The 26,577-nt window shown below is 45.7% G+C and overlaps 1 protein-coding gene and 2 pseudogenes across 1 annotated transcript; all 3 read left to right on the top strand.

Moving 5' to 3' along the window:
- Positions 1-10,129: 10,129 nt before the first annotated feature.
- On the top strand, positions 10,130-11,286 carry LOC123445476 (CST complex subunit STN1-like). Its single transcript, XM_045122459.1, has 2 exons — positions 10,130-10,393; positions 10,672-11,286. The coding sequence occupies exon 2, from the start codon at positions 10,679-10,681 to the stop codon at positions 11,147-11,149; it is 471 nt and encodes a 156-aa protein (XP_044978394.1). The 5' UTR covers positions 10,130-10,393; positions 10,672-10,678; the 3' UTR covers positions 11,150-11,286.
- Positions 11,287-11,319: 33 nt separating this feature from the next.
- Positions 11,320-17,079, top strand: LOC123445472 (annotated as a pseudogene).
- Positions 17,080-20,586: 3,507 nt separating this feature from the next.
- On the top strand, positions 20,587-26,170 carry LOC123442167 (annotated as a pseudogene).
- The last annotated feature ends 407 nt before the right edge of the window (positions 26,171-26,577 follow it).

Below are 26,577 nucleotides of genomic sequence, written 5' to 3'. Positions count from 1 at the left end.
TTTTGACATCCTATGTGCAATATTTCATAAATAATGCAGCAACTACTAACATAATTCTAACAGACTTTCAGCATCGCTACGAGTGAGAAAGTCTCATCATAGTCAACTGTTTGATCTTGTCGGAAACATCTTTGTGACAAGTCGAGCTTTTCTTAATAGTGACATATCACCACCATTGTCTGTCTTCCTTTTAAAGATCCATCTTTACTCAATAGTCCTATGACCATCAAGTAGTTCTTCCAAAGTCTACACTTTGTTTTCATACATGGATCCTCTCTCGGATTTCATGGCCTCCAGCCATTTGTCGGAATCCGGGCCCACCATTGCTTTCTCCATAACTCGTAGGTTCATTGTTGCTCAACAACATGACCTCCAAGACAGGGTTACCGTACCACTCTGCAGTAGTACGCGACCTTTTCAACCTACGAGATTTGTAGTAACTTGATTCGATGCTCGATGATCACCATCATAAGCTTTCACTTCAATTGGTGTAGACGCCACAGGAACAACTCCCTGCGCCCTGCTACACACTGGTTGAAGTGATGGTTCAATAACCTTATCAAGTTCTACCACCCTCCCACTCAATTCTTTCGAGAGAAACCTTTCCTCAAGAAAGGATCCGTTTCTAGAAACAAACACTTTGCTTTCGGATCTGAGATGGGAGATGTACCCAACTGTTTTGGATATCCTATGAAGATGCATTTATCCGCTTTGGGTTCGAGCTTATCAGAGTGAAACTTTTTTCACATAAGTGTCGAAACCCCCAAACTTTCAAGAAACGACAGTTTAGATTTCTCTAAACCTCAGTCTATATTGTGTCATCTCAACGGAAATACGCGGTGCCCTATTTAAAGTGAATGCGGTTGTCTCTAATGCATAACCCATAAACGATAGTGGTAATTCGATAAGAGACATCATAGCATGCACCATACCAAATAGTGCGTGGCTATGACATTCAGACACATCATCACACTATGATGTTCCAGGTGGCATGAACTGCGAAACAATTTCCACATTGTCTTAACTGCGTACCAAAACTCGTAACTCAGATATTCATTTCTATGATCATATCGTAGACAGTTTATCCTCTTGTTACGACGAACTTCACTCCGAAACAGAACTGAACTTTTCAATATTTCAGACTTGTGATTCATTAAGTAAATACTCTTGTATCCACTCAAATCGTCATTGAAGTAAGAACATAATGATATCCACAGCGTGGCTTAGCACCCATTGGACTGCATACATCAAAATGTATCACTTCCAACAAGTTACTATCTTGTTTCATCTCAATGAAAACAAGGCCTTGCTCATGTGGTATGATTTGCATGTCACTAGTGATTCAAAATCAGGTGAGTATAAAGATCCATCATCATGGAGCCTCTTCATGCAATTTATACCAACATGACTCAAGCTGCAGTGCCACAAGTAAGTGGTACTATCATCATTACCTCATATCTTTTGGCACCAATATCATGAACATGTGTAACACTACGATCGAGATTCAATAAACCATTGAAGGTGACTATTCAAGCAAATAGAGTAACCATTATTCTTTTAAATGAATAATCGTTTTGCAATAAACACGATCCAATCATGTTTATGCTTAACGCAAGCACCAAATAACAATTATTTCGGTTTAACACCAACCTTGGAAACACTTCCAACACGTATCGTCACCTCGCCTTTAGCTAGTCTCCGTTTATGCCGTAGCTTTCATTTCGTGTTACTAATCACTTAGCAACCGAACCGATATCCAATACCCTCGTGCTACTAGGAGTACTAGTAAAGTACACATCAACATCATGTATATCAAATATACTTCTTTCGACTTTTGCCAGCCTTCTTATCTACCAAGTATCTAGAGTTGCTCCGCCTCAGTGACCGTTCCCCTCATAACAGAAGCACTTAGTCCCGGGCTTGGGTTTAATCTGGGGTCTCTTCATTAGTGCAGCAACTGCTTTGCCGTTTCACGAAGTATCCCTTCTAGCCCTTGCCTTTCTCGAAACTTAGTGGTTTTACTAACCATCAACTATTGATGCTCCTTCTTGATTTCTACTTTCGCGGTGTCAAACATCGCGAATCGCTCAAGGATCATTGTATCTATCCTTGATATGTTATAGTTCATCACGAAGCTCTCACAGCTTGGAGGCAGTGACTTTTGGAGAACCATCACTATCTCATCTGGAAGATCAACTCCCACTTGATTCAAGCGATTGTCGTACTCAAATAATCTGAGCACACGCTCAACGATTGAGCTTTTCTCCTTTACTTCGTGGACAAAGAATCTTGTCGGAGGTCTCATACCTCTTAACAAGGGCACAAGCATGAAATCACAATTTTATCTCTTTAGAACATCTCTTATGTTCCGTGACGTTTCAAAACGTCTTCGGCGCCTTGCTTCTAAGCCATTAAGTATTTTGTACTGAACTATCGTGTAGTCATCAGAAACGTGTCGGATGTTCACAACATCTACAGACGACGTTCAAGGTGTAGCACACCGAGTGGTGCATTAAGGACATAAGCCTTCTGCGCAGCAACGAGGACAATCCTCGGTTTTACAGACTCGGTCTGCAAAGTTTGCTACTATCAACTTTCAATTAAATTTTTCTCTAGGAACATACAAAAACAGCAGAGCTATAGCGCAAGCTACATTGTAATTCGCAAAGACCATTAGACTATGTTCATGACAATTAGTTCTATTAATCATATTACTTAAGAACTCCCACTCAAAAAGTACATCTCTCTAGTCATTTGAGTGGTACATGATCCAAATCCACTATCTCAAGTCCGATCATCACGTGAGTCGAGAATAGTTTCAGTGGTAAGCATCTCTATGCTAATCATATCAACTATACGATTCATGCTCGACCTTTCGGTCTCATGTGTTCCGAGGCCATGTCTGCACATGCTAGGCTCGTCAAGCTTAACCCGAGTGTTCCGCGTGTGCAACTGTTTTGCACCCGTTGTATGTGAACGTTGAGTCTATCACACCCGATCATCACGTGGTGTCTCGAAACAAAGAACTGTCGCAACGGTGCACAGTCGGGGAGAACACAATTTCGTCTTGAAATTTTAGTGAGAGATCACCTCATAATGCTACCGTCGTTCTATGCAAGATAAGGTGCATAAAGGATTAACATCACATGCAATTCATAAGTGACATGATATGGCCATCATCATGTGCTTCTTGATCTCCATCACCAAAGCACCGACACGATCTTCTTGTCACCGGCGTCACACCATGATCTCCATCATCATGATCATCCATCAACGTGTTGCCATCGTGGTTGTCGTGCTACTTATGCTATCACTACTAAAGCTACATCCTAGCAAAATAGTAAACGCATCTGCAAGCACATATGTTAGTATAAAGACAACCCTATGGCTCCTGCCGGTTGCCGTACCATTGACGTGCAAGTCGATATTTCTATTACAACATGATCATCTCATACATCCAATATATCACATCACATCGTTGGCCATATCACATCACAATCATACCCTGCAAAAACAAGTTAGACGTCCTCTAATTTTGTTGTTGCATGTTTTACGTGGTGACCAAGGGTATCTAGTAGGATCGCATCTTACTTACGCAAACACCACAACGGAGATATATGAGTTGCTATTTAACCTCATCCAAGGACCTCCTCGGTCAAATCCGATTCAACTAAAGTTGGAGAAACCGACACTTTCCAGTCATCTTTGAGCAAAGGGGGTTACTCGTAACGATGAAACCAGTCTCTCGTAAGCGTACGAGTAATGTCGGTCCAAGCCGCTTCAATCCAACAATACCGCGGAATCAAGAAAAGACTAAGGAGGGCAGCAAAACGCACATCACCGCCCACAAAACCTTTTGTGTTCTACTCGAGAAGACATCTACGCATGAACCTAGCTCATGATGCCAATGTTGGGGAACGTCGCATGGGAAACAAAAAATTTCCTACGCGCACGAAGACCTATCATGGTGATCCATCTACGAGAGGGGATTTCCGATCTACATACCCTTGTAGATCGCACAGCAGAAGCGTTAAGAAATGCGGTTGATGTAGTGGAACGTCCTCACGTCCCTCGATCCGCCCCGCGAACCGTCCCACGAACCGTCTCGCGATCCGTCCCACGATTCGCTCCGATCTAGTGCTGAACGGACGGCACCTCCGCGTTTAGCACACGTACAACTCGACGATGATCTCGGCCTTCTTGATCCAGCAAGAGAGACGGAGAGGTAGATGAGTTCTCCGGCAGCGTGACGGCGCTCCAGAGGTTGGTGGTGATCTAATCTCAGCACGGCTCCGCCCGAGCTCCGCAGAAACGCGATCTAGAGGAAAAACCGTGGAGGTGTGTGATCGGGCTGCTGTGGCAAAAGTTGTCTCAAATCAGCCCTAATAGCTCCATATATATAGGAGGAGGGGAGGGGAGGATTGCCTTGAGGCTCAAGGAGCCCCAAGGGCTGCGCCACAAAGGGAGGAGGAGTCCTCCTCCAATCCTAGTCCAACTAGGATTGGAAGGTGGACTCCTTATCTTCCTTCCCACCTCCTTTTTTTTCTTTTCTCTTTGATTTTCTATCTATGATGCATAGGGCCTTCTTGGGCTGTCCCACCAGCCCACCAAGGGCTGGTGCGCCACCCCCAAGGCCTATGGGCTTCCCCGGGGTGGGCTGCCCCCCCGGTGAACATCCGGAACCCATTCGTCATTCCCGGTAACTCCGAAAACCTTCCGGTAATCAAATGAGGTCATCCTATATATCAATCTTCGTTTCCGGACCATTCCGGAAACCCTCGTGACGTCCATGATCTCATCCGGGACTCCGAACAACATTCGGTAACCAACCATATAACTCAAATACGCATAAAACAACGTCGAACCTTAAGTGTGCAGACCCTGCGGGTTCGAGAACTATGTAGACATGACCCGAGTGACTCCTCGGTCAATATCCAATAGCCGGAACTGGATGCCCATATTGGATCCCACATATTCTACGAAGATCTTATCGTTTGAACCTCAGTGCCAAGGATTCATATAATCCCGTATGTCATTCCCTTTGTCCTTCGGTATGTTACTTGCCCGAGATTCGATCGTCAGTATCCGCATACCTATTTCAATCTCGTTTACCGGCAAGTCTCTTTACTCGTTCCGTAATACAAGATCCCGCAACTTACACTAAGTCACATTGCTTGCAAGGCTTGTGTGTGATGTTGTATTACCGAGTGGGCCCTGAGATACCTCTCCGTCACACGGAGTGACAAATCCCAGTATCGATCCATACTAACTCAATGAACACCTTCGGAGATACCTGTAGAGCATCTTTATAGTCACCCAGTTACGTTGCGACGTTTGGTACACACAAAGCATTCCTCCGGTGTCAGTGAGTTATATGATCTCATGATCATAGGAACAAATACTTGACACGCAGAAAACAGTAGCAACAAAATGACACGATCAACATGCTACGTCTATTAGTTTGGGTCTAGTCCATCACATGATTCTCCTAATGATGTGATCCCGTTATCAAGTGACAACACTTGCCTATGGTCAGGAAACCTTGACCATCTTTGATCAACGAGCTAGTCAACTAGAGGCTTACTAGGACAGTGTTTTGTCTATGTATCCACACATGCACTGTGTTTCCAATCAATACAATTATAGCATGGATAATAAACGATTATCATGAACAAAGAAATATAATAATAACTAATTTATTATTGCCTCTAGGGCATATTTCCAACTCATAATTGCCCGCCAGATCTGTGAAGGGTTGTTTCCCAGTGCTGCCTCCAGAATACGCAGTGGAAGGAAAATACCGAGCTTTAAGGATCTTTGCACTGAGTGTGTTCGGGGAAGTAAGAAGCCGCCATGCTTGTCTTGCCAGGAGAGCGATATTAAAAATTTCTATATCCCTAAACCCAAGTCCACCTTCATACTTTGGGCGATTCATAACTTCCCAAGATACCCAGCAGGTTTTCCTTTCTCCATTCTTACTTCCCCACCTGAACTTACGGATCACCGAATTGATATGTAGACAAAGACCCGTCGGTAGTTTGAAACAGGCCATCGAAAAGACAGGGATTGCTTGCGCAATAGATTTAATCAGCACCTCCTTCCCTGCAGATGATAACATCTTCTCCATCCAACCTTTAACCTTACTCCAAACCCTATCCTTTAGATACTTGAAAGCGCCATTCTTGCTGCTACCCACATCTGTGGGCATGCCAAGATACTTTTCAGTTAGGCTTTCATTCTGGACGTTAAGAATAGCTTTAATGGACTCTTTGATCATTGGAGTACAGCCTCTGCTGAAAAACACTGATGAATTTGCTTGATTTACTTTCTGTCCTGATGCTCTACAATAGGTTTCCAACATGGTAGATATGGCAGTGGCGCCCTCACAACTTGACTTGAAAAACAGCAGGAAATCATCGCCAAAGAGTAAGTGGCTGACCACAGGGGCCGTTGGCGCCACTTTTATTCCATAAGAAGGCGATGACTCGTTCTGAGATTTTAGGAGGCACGATTGGCCCTCTGCTGCTAACAAGAAAAGGTAGGGTGACAAAGGATCCCCTTGTCGAATTCCCCTTGTAGGTTTAAATTGTTCCAACTTCTTCCCATTGAACAAGACCGAGAAACTTACTGAGCTCACCATCTTTAATATTGTAGCAATCCAACCAGGAGCAAAACCCAGACTAAGCATCATGGCTTTAAGGTAATCCCATTCCAGGCGATCATAAGCTTTCATCATGTCTAATTTCAAAGCGCAAAACCTATTCTGCTTGGACTTATTTCGCTTCATGAAATGAAGGCATTCGTATGCTGAGATGATGTTGTCAGTGATCAACCTGCCTCCGACAAACGCAGATTGCTCTTCTGATATGATTTCCGGGAGGATGCTTTTTAATCTATTAGCCAGGACTTTGGAGGCTATTTTATAAATCACATTACAAAGGCTAATAGGGCGGAATTGAGCCAGCAGGGTGGGATTGGTTACCTTTGGTAGAAGGACCAGGATAGTCTCATTAAGGCCATTAATTTCCTCCTCCCCTTTCAATACTTTCAGTATGATGTTCATGATCTCATCACCGCAAACGTTCTAGTGGCGCTGAAAAAAATGGGCTGGAAAACCATCCGCACCTGGAGCTTTAGTAGGGGCCATCTGAAAAAGAGCTGTTTTAATCTCTTCTTTGGTATATTCAGAAGTAAGATGTAAGTTCATTGCATCCGTCACTCTCCTGGGGACTGTATTCGTGACAGCCTCCATATCTGTTGTGCCCTCTGAGGTATATAGATGGTGATAGAAATCAGTTGCCATATGCTCCACTTCCGTTTCATCGTCGACCACAGACCCATCCTCCCTTACCAATGATTTTATCCTGTTTTTGCGGCGTCTTTTACTGGCTCGCAAATGAAAGAACTTGGTGTTCTTGTCGCCTGCCGCTAACCAGGAAATTCGGGATCGTTGGCGCCACATGATTTCCTCTCGACGGTATAGTTCTGCTAGTCTGTCTTTTATCTTGATCTCCCGGTGTGAGGGACCCCTACGGGCAGGGTCCCCTTGAAGTAGTGTCAAGTCTACACTTAGGCGTTTTATCTCGCTGCGGACGTTGCCAAAAGTGTTTTTATCCCACCTTCGCAGTCCTTTAGACAAAGACTCCAGCTTTGCCTTAAGCTCCTGAACTGATGTGGCCCCTGGGCCTTGCCAATGTTGATGTATTTCCTCCTGAAAACCTTCATGTGCCTCCCACATCATCTCGTATCTGAATTTTCTGCTGGGGGGATTGGTGCCAGGGGGGGTCACCTTCCATCTGGAGTAGGATTGGATTATGGTCTGAAGTGGCTGCTGTTTGATGTGACAAGGTTGCCTGTGGGAACAAAGTGCTCCATTCCCCGTCCGCAAGTGCTCTATCAAGACGGACTCGGGTGTATGTTCCCCCTGCCACTCTCCTTTCAAAAGTCCATCTTGTTCCAGAGAAACCCAGATCATTCAGACCACAGACATCAACTGCATCTCTAAACCCATTTGCCTGTGTCATACTGCGATGGCTCGACCCTTCGTACTCATCCAGTCGCAAAACCTCGTTAAAGTCACCAATGCATAACCATGGGCATGTGCTGGCAGAAGACAATGATCTCATGAGATCCCACGTTATGTGTCTATTGTCAACTCGTGCCTCACCATAGATCACAGTTAACCTCCACTGGGGGATCCCTGGTACTGTTATCAGAGCATCTATGTGATAGTTCGTGTAACCAAAATTCTCAAGCTTTATTGCATTGTTCCAAAAAACACCAAGACCTCCACTCCGTCCACAACTACTAACACCAAAAGAATTGTCAAACCCTAGTGTACTTGCTAGATTCTCGACTCGTACTGCAGGGAGTTGAGTCTCGATCACACAAAACACTAGTGGAGAAAACTGCCTCGCAAGGGTGCGAAGCTCACGAACTGTCTCGGGTCTACCAGCCCCTCGACAGTTCCAACAGAGGATATTCATTGAGCTCGGCGGCGCTCCTCTAAGGAGCCCACCATATCTCTCTGTGTGTCCGTCTTCTTCAGGGGAGACGAGCCCGCTCTCTGCTTCTTCCTATCCCGAGGTGCCACATAACCCTGCGGTGGTGGAGGAACCTTCTCAGATGTCGCCACCACCATCCCAGCTCCATCATTGACATATGATATAGCAGACATATCCAGTTTCTTTTTTGCTGTCTGGACAACCATCAGTGCTTGTGTTTCCACTCCTTCCTGTATGTCCTCTCCGTCAGACTGTCCATCAGGAGTCGTTTTCATTGGGCTTTCAGCTGTGTCCTCCAGGATCTCATTATCACTTAGATCAGCCTCGTGAGAGGAGCGCTTTCTAGCTGTGTGAGTTGCTCTTGCGTCCCCAGCGGATCTACGTCCCCGACCGCGATTCCGAGGAGGATTAGAGTGACTGACTTGGCTATACTGATAAGATGGTATAGCTCTCCTTTTCGCTATCATCCAGTTGCCATACTCAATCGCATCAGGACCATGAACACCATCGCCACATTCTTATAGACTATGTCCCATAATTCCACATACCTCACAAAAGAAACCAATTTTCTCGTATTTTACCGGCAGCAGCATGATCTCCTCCCCACTGATTTTTAACGGAGTGAAACGAACCAAGGGTTCACCAACCTTTATCTTTGCTCGAACCCGGACATAGTTCCCTTCAAAAACCCTAGCAGGGTTTAATTCCACGCTCTTAACCTGCCCGATCCGCCTTGCTAGCTGATCAAGCACCCCTTCCCGGCGATAGAGCTCCGGGGTATCATGGATTTGTGCCCAGACATAGGTCCGTTCCAGCGCCACCGCATGTGGTTTTCCCTTCCCGTCATATTCCTCCAGCACCACCATCAATCCTCTGAATATCCAAGGCCCTTGATGCATCACCCTATTCCAATCACCGACGCAGAAAACTTGCACAATGAATAGATTATCATCCGCTTCACGAATAGATGGTTCCTGCGCAAGCCGCCAGATGAACTTCATCGTTGTTTTAAAGGATTCAGCGCTGAACGTCTTGGTCGTGTTTACTTTTGCTACTGCTAGCCATCGATTTTCTTGCGTGAATTGGGCAATCTCCTCCTCCCCAACCATTACTGCATCTAGCTCCGACTCCTTCAGCTTCATGTTCTTCATCGCCGACTCCAAGTCGATCGGTGCTTTCCCCATCCTGTTCCCCGAAGAAGAGCCCGGGTGCGTCGTCGAGGCCGATGCCATGCTCTCGAAGCACCGCCCCCGCTACGCCGATCGGTACTGATTGGTGTAAAGAGACCTCACGACGGCAAGGAGACCGCCGGAGTAAAACCCTAAACCCTAGGTGCCGCTAGGGTTAGTCTTTTTTTCACAAGAGGACCTGCCTAACAACCACAGATGCATGTGTTACACTCGACCTGGGTACCAAATTATTACTCATTTACTTGTTTTTTAGGGTTGGGCTCTGGCCCTCGCGGGGATGTCCCGTCGTACCTTTCCCAGATGGGCCAAACCTGTAGCTGCTTTCCCTATAGGCCCATCTAGCTAGTCCCTTGGAGCCTTCAACCGGCCCATATACACACTCCGCTGACGCATCCGAATCGGAAGCCAGCCCAGTACGCCCAGCGCAGCTCCTTTCTGCTCCCAGCACAGCGCCTCTGAACGGTGCGGCGCGCGGCCGGGCGGACCGTAACCTAGCCGGCGTGCCGGCGCCGCCACTAGATGCTGTCCGCCGCAATCCCGCACCATTCAGTGCTCAATCCCCGGCGCCCCGACCTGAAGACCGCTCGGAGCCCGTGAATCGCCTCGCCCGGTCGTCCCCGGGGCTCAGGCTGTCGAGGCGTCTCCACTTCCACGGGCAGGCTTCAAGCTGCTTCACCCGAGTTCCAGAGCAAGGGCAAGGTGAATCTTAATCACTTCAAATTCGTGCATTGCAAACATTTTCTTGTGCCCACTGAAATAACTGAAGGATATGCATTGATTCAGTGTTGCGCTGTTACATTTGCTTGCCACCTTCAGTTATTCTGTGACCACGGTGCAGGATTCAGCACACGTCTGGTTCTGTAACTGCCACAAGCCTAATATGCTTTTTTGCTTCATTTTTCATCATGCATGATAAAAATGTGAAGCTCTAGTCAGATCTCTTCTCTGAACTTCATTGCCTCATGGGTTGTATGCAGACTCGGCATGGACTCCCTTCATCTTGTGCACGTCAAGCTTCTGGCTGCCGACCTTCTCACGCTAACCCCCCGACATACGTCGCCGGCTTCCTTTGTTCGCGGTGGCCGTACAGTTGCTCGTGCCGAGGTTGTTGGGGTCGTTGTTTCACGTGACCGCAGGGAGAAGTTTCTGCGCTTCCTGGTTGATGATGGCACTGGCTGCGTACCATGTATCCTGTGGCTGAACCACCAGTACCTGAATGCAAACAGCTCATCCGATTCTGATCCAACTGGAGAGATGGCATCGAAAATGTCGGAGGTGGTACGCCTGGGCACCCTGTTGAGGGTTCGTGGGAGGATTGTCATGTATCGTGGTGCAATTCAGATTGCGGCTAGAGACGTGGTCCTAGAGGAGGACCCTAATGTGGAGGTTCTACATTGGTTACAGTGCGTTCACATGGCCAAGGAATGTTACGATCTGGCACTACCTTCTGTTTGAGGTGTGCCTTGGAGGATCTCATGCTCTATAATGATCCCAAACTGTATGGTGGTTATTGTTGAGCCAACTTTTTATAACGCGAACCAGCGTGTGTATGGCAAACATCGTTAATTAAATGCCTTTTTTGGCCGGCTGCATTTGATTTACTTCATTTAAGCATTAGGGTCAGTTTGCAACTGCCTTATAAGGTCTAATGCAGAGGCTCCTAGTGATAGCACACTGCATTTGGGTGAAGTAATGTGTGTATCCCTGACTCTGAATGGTACTGCAACTACTCACTCATTTTAGTTTTTGTTTGATGATTTAAATGCTTGGTTAACAAACATGGATCATCCATCTTGCAGGTATACCTGGTTTCATAAATTTAAATTCTTGTTTCAGAGGTCAATATATCCGGCAACAACGGTAAGTTTCCAGCTGCACATGAAAGAATATCAGAAGTGACATTATCCCCTGCTATGGGACTTTACCAGGGCCAAAGCCAATGTATAGGTGCAACTTCTTATTGCAATATTAATGCCCATGGACAGAAATAGGAAGAAAGATACGGATAATATTATTGAGTGCAGAGAAAGCTTGTTTAATGCCTTGTTCTCTACAGGGTTTTCTTTGCTAAGATAAAGATGTATCTTATGACTTGCATACTCAAGAGTCAAGACTCAAGAGTGAGAGAGTCCACATGTAACGGGCATCATGGTTATCGAAGGTACAACACCTTGTAACCCCAAGTTGAAGTCAAATGTGATTTTCTACCACAAGCATAGTTCTGACAGTGAAAAGACAAAAGAGTAAGATTTAGCAGGATGCAAAATAAGACAACTAGATGAGTGGGAGAAAAGGAAGGTAAACAGTAAGAAAACACCGGTTAGATATTTGTTAATTAAATAATAGGAGGAAATGTCCAGGTTTTGACGTCAACACTGAATTATCAGTAAGTGGCCTTGAATATTCATCTAAAGCAGCTCAATTATAGCTCCTCACATCTTATTGGAGGCAACGACACAAAATGAACTAAAATGAAAAAAAATTCACCAGAGATACATAAGAAACATAATCAGCTCATCTAAATCTACTTTGCCTTTCATAGTGATTCTGTGGACAAAGGTAGCGGAGATGAGATGATTAAAGCGGAATACTATTCTGGCCAGCTGCCAGATAATTAGAGAAGGCACTTAGATGATGTCGACAAATAACTATATTAATTAAAATCAAATTCTATTGATTATACATGATGATGTGTGTGATTGCACAATATCCCCTTAGGATCATATGTACATTGTTGCTCCCCTGAATATTAGAGCTATTACTTTTCTCTTTCACGGTTCTGAGTAAACTTTCTCTTTATTTTATATACCTATTTGCAGAGGTAAATGTGTAAATTACTAGCGGTAAATGTACAAATTAGTAGTGTTCTTTCATTTCCATTGTGGGAGGTCTGACCATTAGTCATGTCCTCTGTATGTACATGTAACTCATTTTTTGCAGCATGTCACTCATTTTTTGTTGGTCAAGTTGATGATCTAAAACTATGTGCGAGCCTTCTATATCGAACAGAAGAAGTATCACGTCAAAAAGAAAAAAGAGAACAGAAGAAGTATGATTTTGCTAGTCTCTGCTTTCTTTGTCTTACTGACACCTAGTCACCTTCCTGGTATTTATCACTCTAAAGTTGATAGGATGATAGATAGTGATGTATCAGAATCCATTCCACCAGTCAAGCCACATGGTATTGAAATACTGCCCTCCGTTCACACTTCACCGTCTATCTTAACTATTGACAAAGAAGGAAATGGAACAATGGTTCACCTATTTCAACTGGAAGGTTAGTTTTCGTAGTTCACTCTGAATTTTCCTCCATCTTCTCCATCCAATCTTACCCCCTTCTCTGATCCTGCTGTAAGCATGCATTTGCCTTCCCTCCACTTGTTCATCATCATGCTCCTGATTCCTTGGCCCTTTAGTTCAGTGCGTCTCTGTGCACCTGACAGCATCCTTGTCCCTGGCATGGGTCTCACTCCTGGAAGAACTCTCACCTCAGACCAAGGTTCGTTCGCCTTAGGCTTCTTTACCCCCTCAAACTCAACTAAAAATATGTATGTCGGCATATGGTTCAACGATATCCCATTGCATACCATCGTATGGGTTGCCAACCGCGATAATCCGATCACCGATGCTTCATCCGCGGTACTTGGGATGACCAACAGCTCCAGCCTTGTGTTGTCTGAAACCAATGGCCGCCGCGTACTTTGGATGTCAAACACAATTGCTGGCAGCAACTCTTCAGTCAAACTTCTCAACAACGGCAATTTGGTAGTCTTATCATCAAATGGTGCCATGTTATGGCAGAGCTTTGAAAACCCAAGCGACACCGTCCTTCCTGGCATGCCTATGCGGACGACCCACAAGACACACCCACCATGGCGGATGATCGCTTGGAAGGGCCCTGAAGACCCTTCAAAAGGCAGGTTCTCTGGTGGGAATGACCTTGACACTCCCCTACAGTTCTTCGTCTGGGATGGGTCAGTGCCATACTTCCGTGCCACTGTGTGGAACGGCTATATATCCTCCAACGTGGGCCTCCAGACCGTTAGTCCACTCATGTATTTGACAGTTTACAAGGGCACCGATGGTGAGGCCTATGCAACATTTGGACTATCAGATGCTTCCTCCAGGATAATTTTCAAGGTTGACTACTCCGGAAAGACCACAATATGGAGATAGAATACCAGCTTGACAGATTGGACCCCTGCTATACCATCGGCACCAGCTTACCGGTGTAGTCTCTATGGATACTGTGGTGCCTATGGCTACTGCGACAACACAGAAGCAATTCCCGCATGCAAGTGCCTTGATGGATTTGACCCTAGTGACAAAACAAAGTGGGTCAGAGGCAATTTTTCTCATGGTTGCCGCCGAAAGGAGGAATTGCAGTGTGGTGGTGAGCACAATTTCTTGACCTTGCCAGCAATGAAGCCGCCAGACAAATTTGTACGCCTGTGGAACAAAAGCTATGATGACTGCAAAGTGGAGTGCAGCAAAAATTGCTCATGTGTAGCATATGCTTATCTTAATCTAAGCACCAGCGACATTGATGGGGATGCAACAAGGTGCCTGATGTGGACCGGGGAGCTGATTGATATGGAGAAGGGTGGCACTATCGGCAATGAGAACCTGTATCTCCGCCTTGCTGCCTTGTCAAGTATGTTCCGCTTTCTATTTCTCTTTTGACGTTCATGAATGTTTCAGTTTAAGAATTTTTGTGTAACATAAGAAGCAGAGCATGACAACTTGGTGCTTTAACTTGCTAATAAATTGTGAGTGCTGACACTTTGGCTCCACGACTAGATGCTGCAAAATCACTAGAGGGTATTGGTTCTCAGAATCCTAACATGCTAATCTGAAAACATATGCTTTCAGAATTTCAGTATTCGAATTATTCGACTGTATGTGCTATCCCCATGCTGTTGTCATTTGCTTGGTGTTTGTACTATGTATATATGTCAACGTATTTGATATGCCAAAATGGTGGTACAGGTAGTGAGTCCAAGTACTCATCTAAAACATTCCTGATGCGCAATTAACTGAACTCTAGGTTACTTGTGATACTCAAATAACACTGTTAAAGTAAAGATTTACAATAAATTGAACCTCATAACATCGTTGCTTTTCAGGCAAAGGGCAAAAAAGCATCGTAATGAAAGTAATACCAGCAATTTCAGCAAGTGTGTTGCTGATACTTCTATTGGCATGTCTTCTATGGCTCCGCAAGTTTAAAGGTAGTCCATTGATTTAATTTCTGAAGCAGTTTGGAAGAAACATATTGTGGCCTTTTTAAGACAACAAAGATGATATTTCTCTTAGGCAAACATGACAAGGAAGGAAGGCCGAAGAGACTGATAATAGGGGGTTTGTGCATTAGTGATGGACCCGGAGAGGAAACTCATGAACTTCCATTTATTAGCTTTAAGGAAATAGTTGCTGCAACAAACAACTTCTCTATGTCCAATTTACTCGGGCAAGGCGGCTTTGGCAAAGTTTACAAGGTAAACATAAACACAAAAATGTGTCCCTAATTGCACCAAAATATGGAAAATCTATCACTTTTTGCTGTGATTCAAAACTGAACCATACTATTTTGTAACCTTAATCTTCTTCCTTCTGCCATAATGCAGGGGCTCTTACATGGCAACAAAGAAGTTGCTGTTAAAAGGCTCAGTAGAGGTTCTGGGCAGGGGGTAATAGAGTTCAGGAATGAAGTAGTTGTGATTGCTAAACTGCAACACAAGAACCTTGTAAGGCTTTTCTGTTATTGTGTGCAGGGCAATGAAAAGCTACTTATTTATGAGTATCTACCAAACAAAAGCCTTGACACCTTCCTTTTCAGTATGTTCTGATCACAAATTAATCAGTCAAAAATCATTTGATGCCGCATCTGAAATCATGATCCCATACATTATTGTAGATTCTGAAAAGAAGTCAATGCTTCAGTGGCTGACACGATTCAGTATAATAAAAGGAGTGGCTAGGGGGCTTCTCTATCTCCATCAAGATTCAAGACTGATGATAATTCATAGGGATCTGAAAACAAGCAACATTTTGCTAGATGGAGATATGAATCCCAAGATATCTGATTTTGGCATGGCAAGAATCTTTGGTGGAGATGAGCAACAAGCGAATACTAACCGAGTTGTCGGTACATAGTAAGTACTATCTCACGCGTAGTGGCTCATCAGAGTCATTCATAGTTAAACTCAACTCGAAACGTACAACTCTTTCTGATGATATGATTTATCCAGCGGTTATATGTCTCCGGAATATGCAATGGAAGGCCTCTTTTCTGTTAAGTCTGATGTCTATAGCTTTGGAGTGTTGCTCTTGGAAACTGTAAGTGGTCTAAGGATTAGCTCAACCCAGAACATCGAGGAGTTCCCCAACCTTATAATATATGTAAGATTATGATTTATCGTTGCCAATGTCTGGAATTCCGCTGACCACATGACTTAATTTCCTTTGATTTGATTTGTTCAGGCATGGAGTCTATGGAGGGAAGAACTAGCAATGGATTTGGTGGATCCATCAATTTCAGAGAGCTGCTCAAATGAAGAGGTTTTGTGTTGCATTCATGTGGGGCTCTTATGTGTTCAGGATGATACGGATGCCAGGCCACTCATGTCAACTGTTGTATCAAACTTGGAGAGCAGAAGCACACCACTTTCTACGCCTGATAAGCCACTATATTTTTCACAGAGAAATAAGGCGGCAAAGAGAGCAGACTACGGTGAGGACTCTGTGGATAAGGAAGCCCTTACAGTAATAGAGGGGCGATAGGGTCTCCCAAGCTTACATTGAGATGATATTGCAGCACTCTTTCAAAGCCAAAGCTTCAAAAGGTGTGATTTCACCACCTTATTTCAAAGATGGAGTCCACCGGGAGGACAAGGTTATATATGGTCAACTTTGATGCTGCCATCTTCTTACAATCTGAATGTATTGGTGCTGGTGTTGTACTGTTTTTCCCGTGATCACCGGTATGTTCCTGAACGCTCACCATCGCTTCTATGAGAAGGTTTGCGATCCTGACCTCACTGAAGCAATGTCCACTTGATATACTTTATTAATTATCATGTTCTCTTGTTGATGGTATTCAGAGGATTGTCTTAGCTTCTGATTGTTCTTCTCTCCTGGCTAAGCTGAATGCCTCTGAAAGCTGATCGGTCGGCTACTGGTACTACATCAAGTTGTTAGCATTGAAGTTTGTTTCAGTTCCATGTTCATGTTGGTTGAGTCGGTAACAGGGCGGCTCGTGCAATCTGCGGAGCATGTCGTCGGAGGTGCTTGGTATGTTGAAGCTCCCGATTTCATCCGAGCTGTACTTTGTAATGAACTTGTTGTGATTTAATCAATGAAGCGTCGCCTGTTACCTAGAAAAACCTTCTAAATGATTGAGCTGTCACTGGACTCACACGCTCTGGAGTCTTCTCTCTTACAAATACTGATATTCAGTTGACTTTTGTGGCATGCCTCCAGGAAGTCTTGTTTGGATCTGTATTCTCCTCTGGGATTCAACTCTGCCAAGTCTGGAGTATAACCGTTTCTAATTCCAAAAATGCCATTTGAAGAACGAGCTCCATGGTGCTCGCTATTTACTCCCTCCGTCCCAAAAGTTCGAGAAGTTTTGAAAAACGCTCTTATATCGTGAGACAGAGGATAGTTCATTCAGCTGTTTCGGGATCATGTATTATTGTCGTGTATTGCAACTGCCAGCATCTTAGTAGCCGATGGATTCTGCTTTTGTGAACATTTCCATCCCACCTGGACTTGGTGGGCCCAACCGGCCACCCAACGTGCCAAGTTGACACATCAGTATTGTTCATTGTGTTGTTTGTCATATACTTCATCCAAAAATAACAATTGTGCATTTAAAATTGCTCATCGTGTATTAAAAATCTTCATCTTGTGTTTAAAAAAGACCATTGTCTACTAAAAACAATACCAAACATCAAAATAGCTAATAATGTATTTAAAAAATGTTAATTTTATATTTAGAAAATGTTCAACGTGTTTTAACAAAACTGTTCATCATGTATTTAGAAAATTCTTAAAATAGTTCATCATACTTCAAATATGTTCATCATGTTTTTAGAAAATGGTCATCGTGTATTTAAGAAATGGTCATCATGTATTAAAAATATATTCATCGTGTGTCTTAATAATGTTCATAGTTTTGTCTAAACCTTCATTGTGTAACTAAAAAGTACCATGCACTAAATTACTTATAGTGTATTTAAAAATGTAAATTAAAAAAAATCATGTACTAAAAATTGCTCATCATGTAACTACAGAAGTGATCACACATTTCAAAATGAAAATATATACTCATGTACTTTTATGAAAGTGTCGTACATTTTTAATAAAATCTGCATGTATGTGTAAAAAGTTGTTGATCACCACTTTTAATTAAATCTGCATGTATTTGTAAAAAGTTTTTAATAAAATCTGCATATATACCCATCTAACCCATTTATTATTCCCATCGGCCTGGCCTCACTAGCATCTGTGCAAATTCAAATCCGCCTACCTGGCAAAACAAGTCCCAGCAAACACTCAACTCATCGGAGGCTGGCGTGTTCTGCGACCACACCTGCCCATGTCACGTCTGTACTCCCTCGGTTCTTAAATATAAGTCTTTTAACCGATTTCGCAACATGTCTACATATGGAGCAAAATGATTAAATGTACACTCTAAAGTATGTCTATATACATCTGTATGTAGTCCACTAGTGAAATCTCTACAAAGACTTATATTTAAAAAAAGAGGGAGTATATCCGAAATCATAAATTAAGGTGTACATCTTCCAAAGACCGCTCCCCCTTGTATATCACACAAATCTATGAGAGCGGCCTTGTCTCGGCCACAACGAGACACAAGCACAATAGACCGGCCAGGGAGGAGTGCTGACACACTAATCACATGTGTTTTTATTGCCTTTATTTTTATTTCTGAAATGGAAACATACTCTGCTTGATTTTTAAAAGTTAATTATTTGTTCAAGAAATGTTCATGCAATGTAAATAAAACGTTGGCGCAACTTTTAAGAATTGTGTTTTTTTTTTGTGGGTGAACTTTTAAAAATTGTTGATAGCATAAAAAAATTCCATGACATTTAAAAGATGTCTGTGCATTTCAATCACAATGTTTGGGTTGATGAACCTCCTAGTTTTATCATTTCTTTGCTTGTGGATGATGTAACAACTATTTGAAAGCAATAAAGTGAGCCATGATGTCATTCCCTAAAATAACCATCTATTTTTAATAAAGAAAGCGTCACACATTTTTAATAAAGGAACCAACTAGGTAGCGGCGCCGCACCTACATATTCCCGTGCGGCGGCTGCTATATGCATGCACAAACACGGTAAAAAAAAAGAACAAAGGGGCCTACAAACTGCATGCACCATCACATGCATCTTCTTGCGATATGTATTGATATGCACCCGCCAATTCATCATCTCTCCAACATACATCATCTCTCCAACATACATCATCTCTCCAACATACATGCGTGCAATGATGTCATCAAGATTTTCTTTGATGTTTGAAATTTAAAAAGTTTTATCTACAAAATCGTTAATCCAATCGATGATCTGTTTTCACCATTGACTTTCTCGCGACGAGTTCTTCGAAACTAGATCCCATGTCGACATGGTCCGTCAACTGTTTTTTCTGTACATAGTTGCCACATTTTTTGACTCACTTATCATATTATTAACCACTTACTTACCTGAGAAAAATAACTTAATTGACACTTTTTAATGTGATTTCGCACAAAGCTTGTTGGTGCTTTTAAATCAAGTTGCCATAGTTCACAAATCAGTGGCAATCACCTCTAAACATGACAAAAATTGCATAGTTATAACTATCAAAGGACAACAAATCAATTATAGCATCTTGACAACTAAGTTTTTGTAAAATTAGCAATTATGCAATTTTAAAGTACTACTAGTACTAACCAGATGCATTTAGCTTGTGAATACGGTCTACCAACACATGTTTTGTGTGTAACATTTTTTTACGGATTTTTTGTGTGATGCTTTGTATGCAATGCATATTTTTATGATGTCATCTGTATATGCTTCTAGCCCACGCTGTTGTGTGCTGAAATATGAATACCTGTGGCACATGGTTCACATCGGGAAAAAAAAGACAATTAAGTTATTTTTTCCGGCAAGTAAGAGGCTAATAATACGACAAGTAAGTCTAAAAATGTGGTAATTATGGATGAAGAAGAAAAGTTCTCGTAACATCTCGACATGGGGTCTAGTTTTGAAGATCTCGTTGCGACAAAGCCAATGATGAAAACGGATCGTCAATTAAATTGACGATTTTATAGATAAAACTTTTAAAATTCAAACCAATAGAGTCAAGCTGCTGCCCGTGACATCTCCCAAAACATCAGTGTTTCGCTACTGTAGCAAATAGTTCACGCATCCTGCCTTTTCTTTATATAATACTGACACCTTGCTTTGGCGACACAATGTACTCACCCACTTGCATCGTTCGGCTGAACTATTTTTACTAGACTTAATCATATGGGTCTGTGCGTCCGGCCGTCGCACGAGAACGCGATGGTGCGGCGCAGTTAGTTAGATTTTCCCTTTAATAAAAAAGGTAATAGCATCCCAGATCCTAGAACTTGCAATGGATGTAATGATTTGGTCCTACAACTTGCAAAGTGATCCTATTTAGTCCCAGAACTTGTAAGTCTCGTGCAATTCTAGTCCACAGCCAATCACAGCGCGCCAAGTGAACAGGGTGGGTCGTTTTACATACAACCCCTTGCATTTGCCACTTATTAATCGGTATCTGAGAAACACCTACCATCATGTACCGGATGAGGTAATTAACTAACTAAAAAAACCTAATATAATCTTTCCATCATGCATGTCCTACGTACTACTAATAATATACTCAGCTCATTTCATTTGTTACTTATTCCCTGTCCTGTGAATGAACTATTTACTTACTTAATCCTGCATGAGGAGGAGCAGGAGGCAAAGAAGAAGGAAGAATCACCGGCACCCGCCGCCGCACCCGAAGCTGCACCGGCAGAGGAGAAGAAGGGCGAAGCAGCAGCATCACCACCAGCCGACCAAGACAAACCCAAAGAGGAAGAGGCATCTCCTCCGCGCCGGTGCCGGTGGTCCTGGGCGTGGAGGTGCACTGCACGGGCTGCGCCAAGCGGATCAAGCGCTCCCTCCTCCGCTGCAAGGGCGTGGATGCCGTCGACGTCGACATGCCAGCCAACCAGGTCACCATCAAGGGCACCGTCGACCCGCAGGCCCTCTGCGCCCGCCTCCGCGCCAAGACCAAGCGCCACGCCACCCTCATCTCCCCCTTACCGCCTCCCCCGCCTCCCGAGGGCGAGGAGCCTGCGCCGCCGCTCGTCACCGAGGCCCGCACCGTGGAGCTGCTCGTCAACATGCACTGCGAGGCCTGCGCGCAACAGCTGCAGACCAAGATGATGAGGATGAAGGGGGTGGTCAGCGCCGAGACCGACCTCGCCGCCAGTGTGAGTTAATCACGTTGTCATGTAGGATTAGGAAAGAAAGCCAAACCGAGTCCTAGTAGTATTAGGATTCCTAGTCCTAGTCTATTTCCATAGTCCCTTGTGGACGTGTATAAAAGACACCCTAGGGGTGTTGATTGTAACACCAGAAAAACGAAAAAGCAATACAAAGCAAAGGCTCGACACGGGCCTTTAGCCATCAAATCCATCGATCAGTTTTATTCGTGTCGCTAGTTACGCAAGTTCCGTCAAGTAGCCGGCCGAAGCAAGAATCGCGTAGAACGCCTGTACAGCTGCATACGCACGTTCAAAAGCCAACAATTGGTATCAGAGCCTCGACGATCTACAATCTACGATGATGGACAGCGACGCTGAGTCGGTCAAGTCCGGCAGCGGCGGTGCCAAGGCGAATAAGAACGGCGACAAGGTGAAGAAGGGCGTCAAGTCAGCAACCAGTGGTGGAGGAACGAGCGGCGCTAACGTCCAGGCGCATCGCAACATCCCCATCCAGTACCCGATGCTCACCGACGCCAACTACGGCGTGTGGGCGGTGAAGATGAGGATTATTCTTCGATCCCTTCGAGTGTGGGAGGCCATCACGGACGACGACGTCGACGAGGAGCGTGACGAAGGTGCCATGGCCGCCATAGCCCAGTCTGTGCCGGATTCCGTGCTGATGACACTGGCGGAGTTCGAGACGGCAAGAGAGGCGTGGAACGCACTCAAGGAGATGAGGATCGGAGAAGATCGCGTCACCAAGGCTCGGGCACAAGTGCTGAAACGCCAATTTCACAAGTTGCAGATGGAGGAAACTGAATCGGTGAATGACTACGCCATGCGTCTTACTACTTTGGTGGGAGAGATCCGTGCGCTTGGTGCAAAGCTCGATGAGACCGAGATCGTGGAGAAATTTTTCAGTTCTGTCACTGATAAATTCACGTACATCATCGGCACGCTCGAGCAGCTTTACGACATCGACGACATGACCATAACGGAGGCGATCGGACGATTGCGGACATGGGAAGAGAATGCTCGTGGCTGTCGGAAAGGCAACGAAGGAGGTAGTGACCAACTCATGTACTCGCGTACAGATTGGGAGTCCCCAAGTAGCAAAGGAAGGCGTGATGGCAACGAAGGCTCAAGCAACGCAACGCGCGACGGACAAACCAGAGAAGGCAAAGGAAAAGGCCAACCACAAGGTCGTGGTAAGGCAGACCGATCTAAAGGGCGGAAGCAACGGAACTTGGATATGTCCGAGGTCAAGTGCTATAACTGCAACGAGATGGGTCACTTTGCAAAGAATTGTCCGGAGCCTGACAAGCGGGAGATCAAGGCAAATTTGGCAAAGGAGGAAGACGAAGGTCCAGGTCTTCTGATGGCCGAAGTTTGTGATCTCGCTGAAACAGTGGTTGTGAAACCAAGCCGGAAGGTGCTACTTCATGAGAAGAATGTGACACCTAAGTTATCCGGGGATCACAACGTGTCGTGGTATCTCGACACGGGTGCCAGTAACCACATGACGGGATGCAAGGAGAAATTTCTCGAGCTGGAATATGATGTTGAAGGCTCAGTCAAGTTTGGTGATGGTTCAAATGTGGAGATTTGTGGGCAAGGATCTGTCCTCTTTGAGGGTCTCACAGGCGAACATCGCATACTCACCGGAGTGTACTACATCCCACAGCTTCGCAACAACATCATCTCTATCGGGAAACTTGACGAGAATGGATGCAAGGTGGATATCGAGAACGGAGTGATGACGATCTTCGACAACCTCTGGAACGTGCTAACTCGTGTTAGTCGCACACGGAACAGGCTCTATATCCTCAACCTTGATCAATCTCAACCGGAGTGTTGGCTCGCCAAGAGTGATGATGATTCGTGGTTATGGCATGCTAGATTTGGACATGTTAACTTCTACGCCTTGAAGAAGATATCAAAGATGGAGATGGTATCAGGGATGCCAGTTATCGACCATGTTGATCGAGTATGTGACGGTGCTTGGTTGGAAAACAGCAGCGCAGGCCGTTCCCTGCTCAGTCTACCTATCGTGCAAGTGATGCACTCGAGCTGCTCCATGGTGATCTATGTGGCCCTATCACCCCGGCAACTCACGGAGGAAAGAAGTACTTCTTCCTTGTGGTAGATGACTACTCGAGATATATGTGAGTCGTTCTCCTACGGTCTAAAGATGAGGCGTTTGAAGCATTCAAGAAGCTGAAGGCTGCAACAGAGATGGAACACAAGCTGAAGGTTCACGCTCTACGGACAGATCGCGGCGGAGAGTTTACGTCGAATGAGTTCAACGACTACTGCGAGAAGATTGGCATAAATAGGTTCCTCACGGCACCTTACACGCCGCAGCAGAATGGGGTCGTTGAAAGGCGCAATCGAACCGTCGTTGACATGGCAAGGAGTTTACTCAAGAGCAAGAACCTGCCAGGGACCTTTTGGGGAGAAGCTGTCTCGACGGCGGTCTATCTTCTCAACCGGGCTCCAACGAAGGCGGTGATCGGCAAGACTCCGTATGAAGCAAGTTACGGACGTAAGCCGAATGTGTCTCATCTACGGACGTTCGGGTGCGTGGCACATGTGAAGACGGCGGAGCCACATCTCTCAAAGCTTGCCGATCGTAGCACCAAGATGGTGTTCATCGGATACGAGAGCAGTTCTGGCACCAAGGCATACCGTTTCTACGATCCACAAACCAAGCGTCTACGGATTTCACGCGACGTCGTGTTTGAAGAAAACCAAGCGTGGAATTGGAGCGCCGCAGCCGACGATGCTCCAAACAGTAACATATTTGCAGTTGAATTTCCAACTGATGATGATGCAGGGGAGGATGTCCAGGTGGTTGGCAAGACGCCCAACCAAGGTGACCACAATGGTAGTGATCATCATGGTGCCGACACCGACAACGACGCGCATAGGTCGCAAGGAGATAACGACAACGCCGCGCACGACACAGGCGGAGATCTCGACGACAACATCGACAACGAGGCGCATAGTGACGACGACAATCAAGATGATGGTCACGGTCACGACGACTACGCCGACGACACGGATGTCGATGACACACCAAGGTCTCAGCCGTCTTCCTCAAGTGCATCAACACCGGCACAATTTGTGTCGCCTCCTTCGCAAGCCACAACGGACTCCTCAGGGCCTCGTCGCTACAAGACCCTCAAGAAAGTCTACAAGTACACAAAGCCAGTTACGCTCGAGTACTCCGGACTATGTCTGTTCGGAGTTGAGGAGCCGGCGAGCTTCATAGAGGCGAGCAAAAGTCCTAGCTGGAAGCACGCCATGGATGAGGAGATGAAGGCAATTGAGAGCAATGGCACGTGGACTTTGGTAACCCGACCTCCAAACCAAAAGACGATAGGTTTGAAGTGGGTTTACAAGTTAAAGAAGGACACAGAGGGTGCCATTGTGAAGTACAAGGCAAGACTCGTTGCAAAGGGCTACGTTCAACGTCAAGGAGTTGACTATGATGAGGTATTTGCATCGGTTGCTCGAATCGAGACGGTGAGAGTGCTCCTAGCTTTGGCAGCACAAGAGGATTGGAAGGTTCATCATATGGATGTTAAATCCGCTTTCCTCAATGGCGATCTCACAGAAGAAGTGTACGTGGAACAACCCCTCGGCTATGAGAAGAAAGGCGAAGAAGGGAAAGTTTACAAGCTCAAGAAGGCACTTTACGGGTTAAAGCAAGCGCCAAGAGCTTGGAACTCAAAGTTAGACCAAAGTATGGTCACGCTCGGATTCAAAAGATGTGCCCTCGATGATCCGAAGGACAGTCTACAAAGCACCAAAGAAGAGGTGAAGATTGAAGACACGACCAAAAAGGAGTGTTGTCATCAAGCTACGGACGAGCCGACGACAGTAAAGACGGTCCATAAAATGCTGCAAGGGACGACAAAGGCCATGCCGATGATAACAGTTATGAGAAGCAGCAATCGTGTTTGGGACCCAGGTCGAAAGTAAGGACATCGTGATTAGGGGGTGAATGTGAGTTAATCACGTTGTCATGTAGGATTAGGAAAGAAAGCCAAACCGAGTCCTAGTAGTATTAGGATTCCTAGTCCTAGTCTATTTCCATAGTCCCTTGTGGACGTGTATAAAAGACACCCTAGGGGTGTTGATTGTAACACCAGAAAAACGAAAAGCAATACAAAGCAAAGGCTCGACACGGGCCTTTAGCCATCAAATCCATCGATCAGTTTTATTCGTGTCGCTAGTTACGCAAGTTCCGTCAAGTAGCCGGCCGAAGCAAGAATCGCGTAGGCACGCCTGTACAGCTGCATACGCACGTTCAAAAGCCAACAGCCGGAAGGCTCACCCTCAGTGCCACCGTGGACGATGACAAGATCGTGCAGTACATCCACCGCCGCACCGGGAAGATCGCCTCCGTCGTCCCGCCGCCGCCGCCCCCGGAGCCGCCCAAGGAGGAGGACCCACACCCACCTGCTGCTGCTGCTGATGCAGATCAGCCACCCAAGGAGGAAGCACCAGCAGTGGACGGCGAGAAGAAGGAAGACGGCCCGGCTGCTGCAGAGGCCGGGGAGGAGAAGAAGGAAGGCGAGGAGGACCAGAAGCCGGGGAAGCAAGAAGGTGTGGCGGTGGAGGGCTTCCCGCCGGAGGAGATGATGAAGCGGATGATGTACTGGCCCTACGGCGGCGGCATCCACTACAAGATGCACCCGGCCGACGCCGAGGAGGCCATGATGGCCAGGAGGATGGCCATGCACGCCATGCCCCCACCTCTTCCACCGCCACCGCACCACCACCACCACAATCCCTACGCCATGATGCACCAGCAGCAGCACCAGTGGGCGCCTCCGCCGCCGCCTCCTCCTCCGATGTACAGCAACTACAACTACGGCAACAGCTACATGATGGAACGGCCGCCGCAGATGTTCAACGACGAGAACCCCAACGCCTGCGTCATCTCCTAGCTAGCTAGCTCGGATCCATGCATCCATCCATCCACCGAATGACCTCATCGCCGGCAGCTACACGGCCGGCTTCGCACTATCACTACCAAGTCTTCTCGTCCATTGCCAAGCCAAACGGCTCCTAGCCGGCGGCCAGTCGGACTGCTCCACCATGACGGCCGAACGCGACGTTACATTGCTGGTCGGGGCGGACTCCTGTTTGACGGTGGCCACACCCACACGGCAAGGCGTCGTCACGGGGGGCAGGACCAACTACTCGTCGATGGCGGCCGCGCGCCAAGATAAATTGGACTGCTTCATATGATGGTGCATTCGCGTCGCGCACGCCGGCTCCGACGAACTCCATACCACACAACGTGATCAGGTTGAGCTGAGAGTCTGAGACGCATGCATGTGCTTGGTACGTA

This window comes from Hordeum vulgare, chromosome 3H, assembly GCF_904849725.1.
Source record: "Hordeum vulgare subsp. vulgare chromosome 3H, MorexV3_pseudomolecules_assembly, whole genome shotgun sequence".
Taxonomy (NCBI): domain Eukaryota; kingdom Viridiplantae; phylum Streptophyta; class Magnoliopsida; order Poales; family Poaceae; genus Hordeum; species Hordeum vulgare.
The sequence above is the reverse complement of the archived record's forward strand: the minus strand, read 5'-3'. Positions and strand labels throughout refer to the sequence as shown.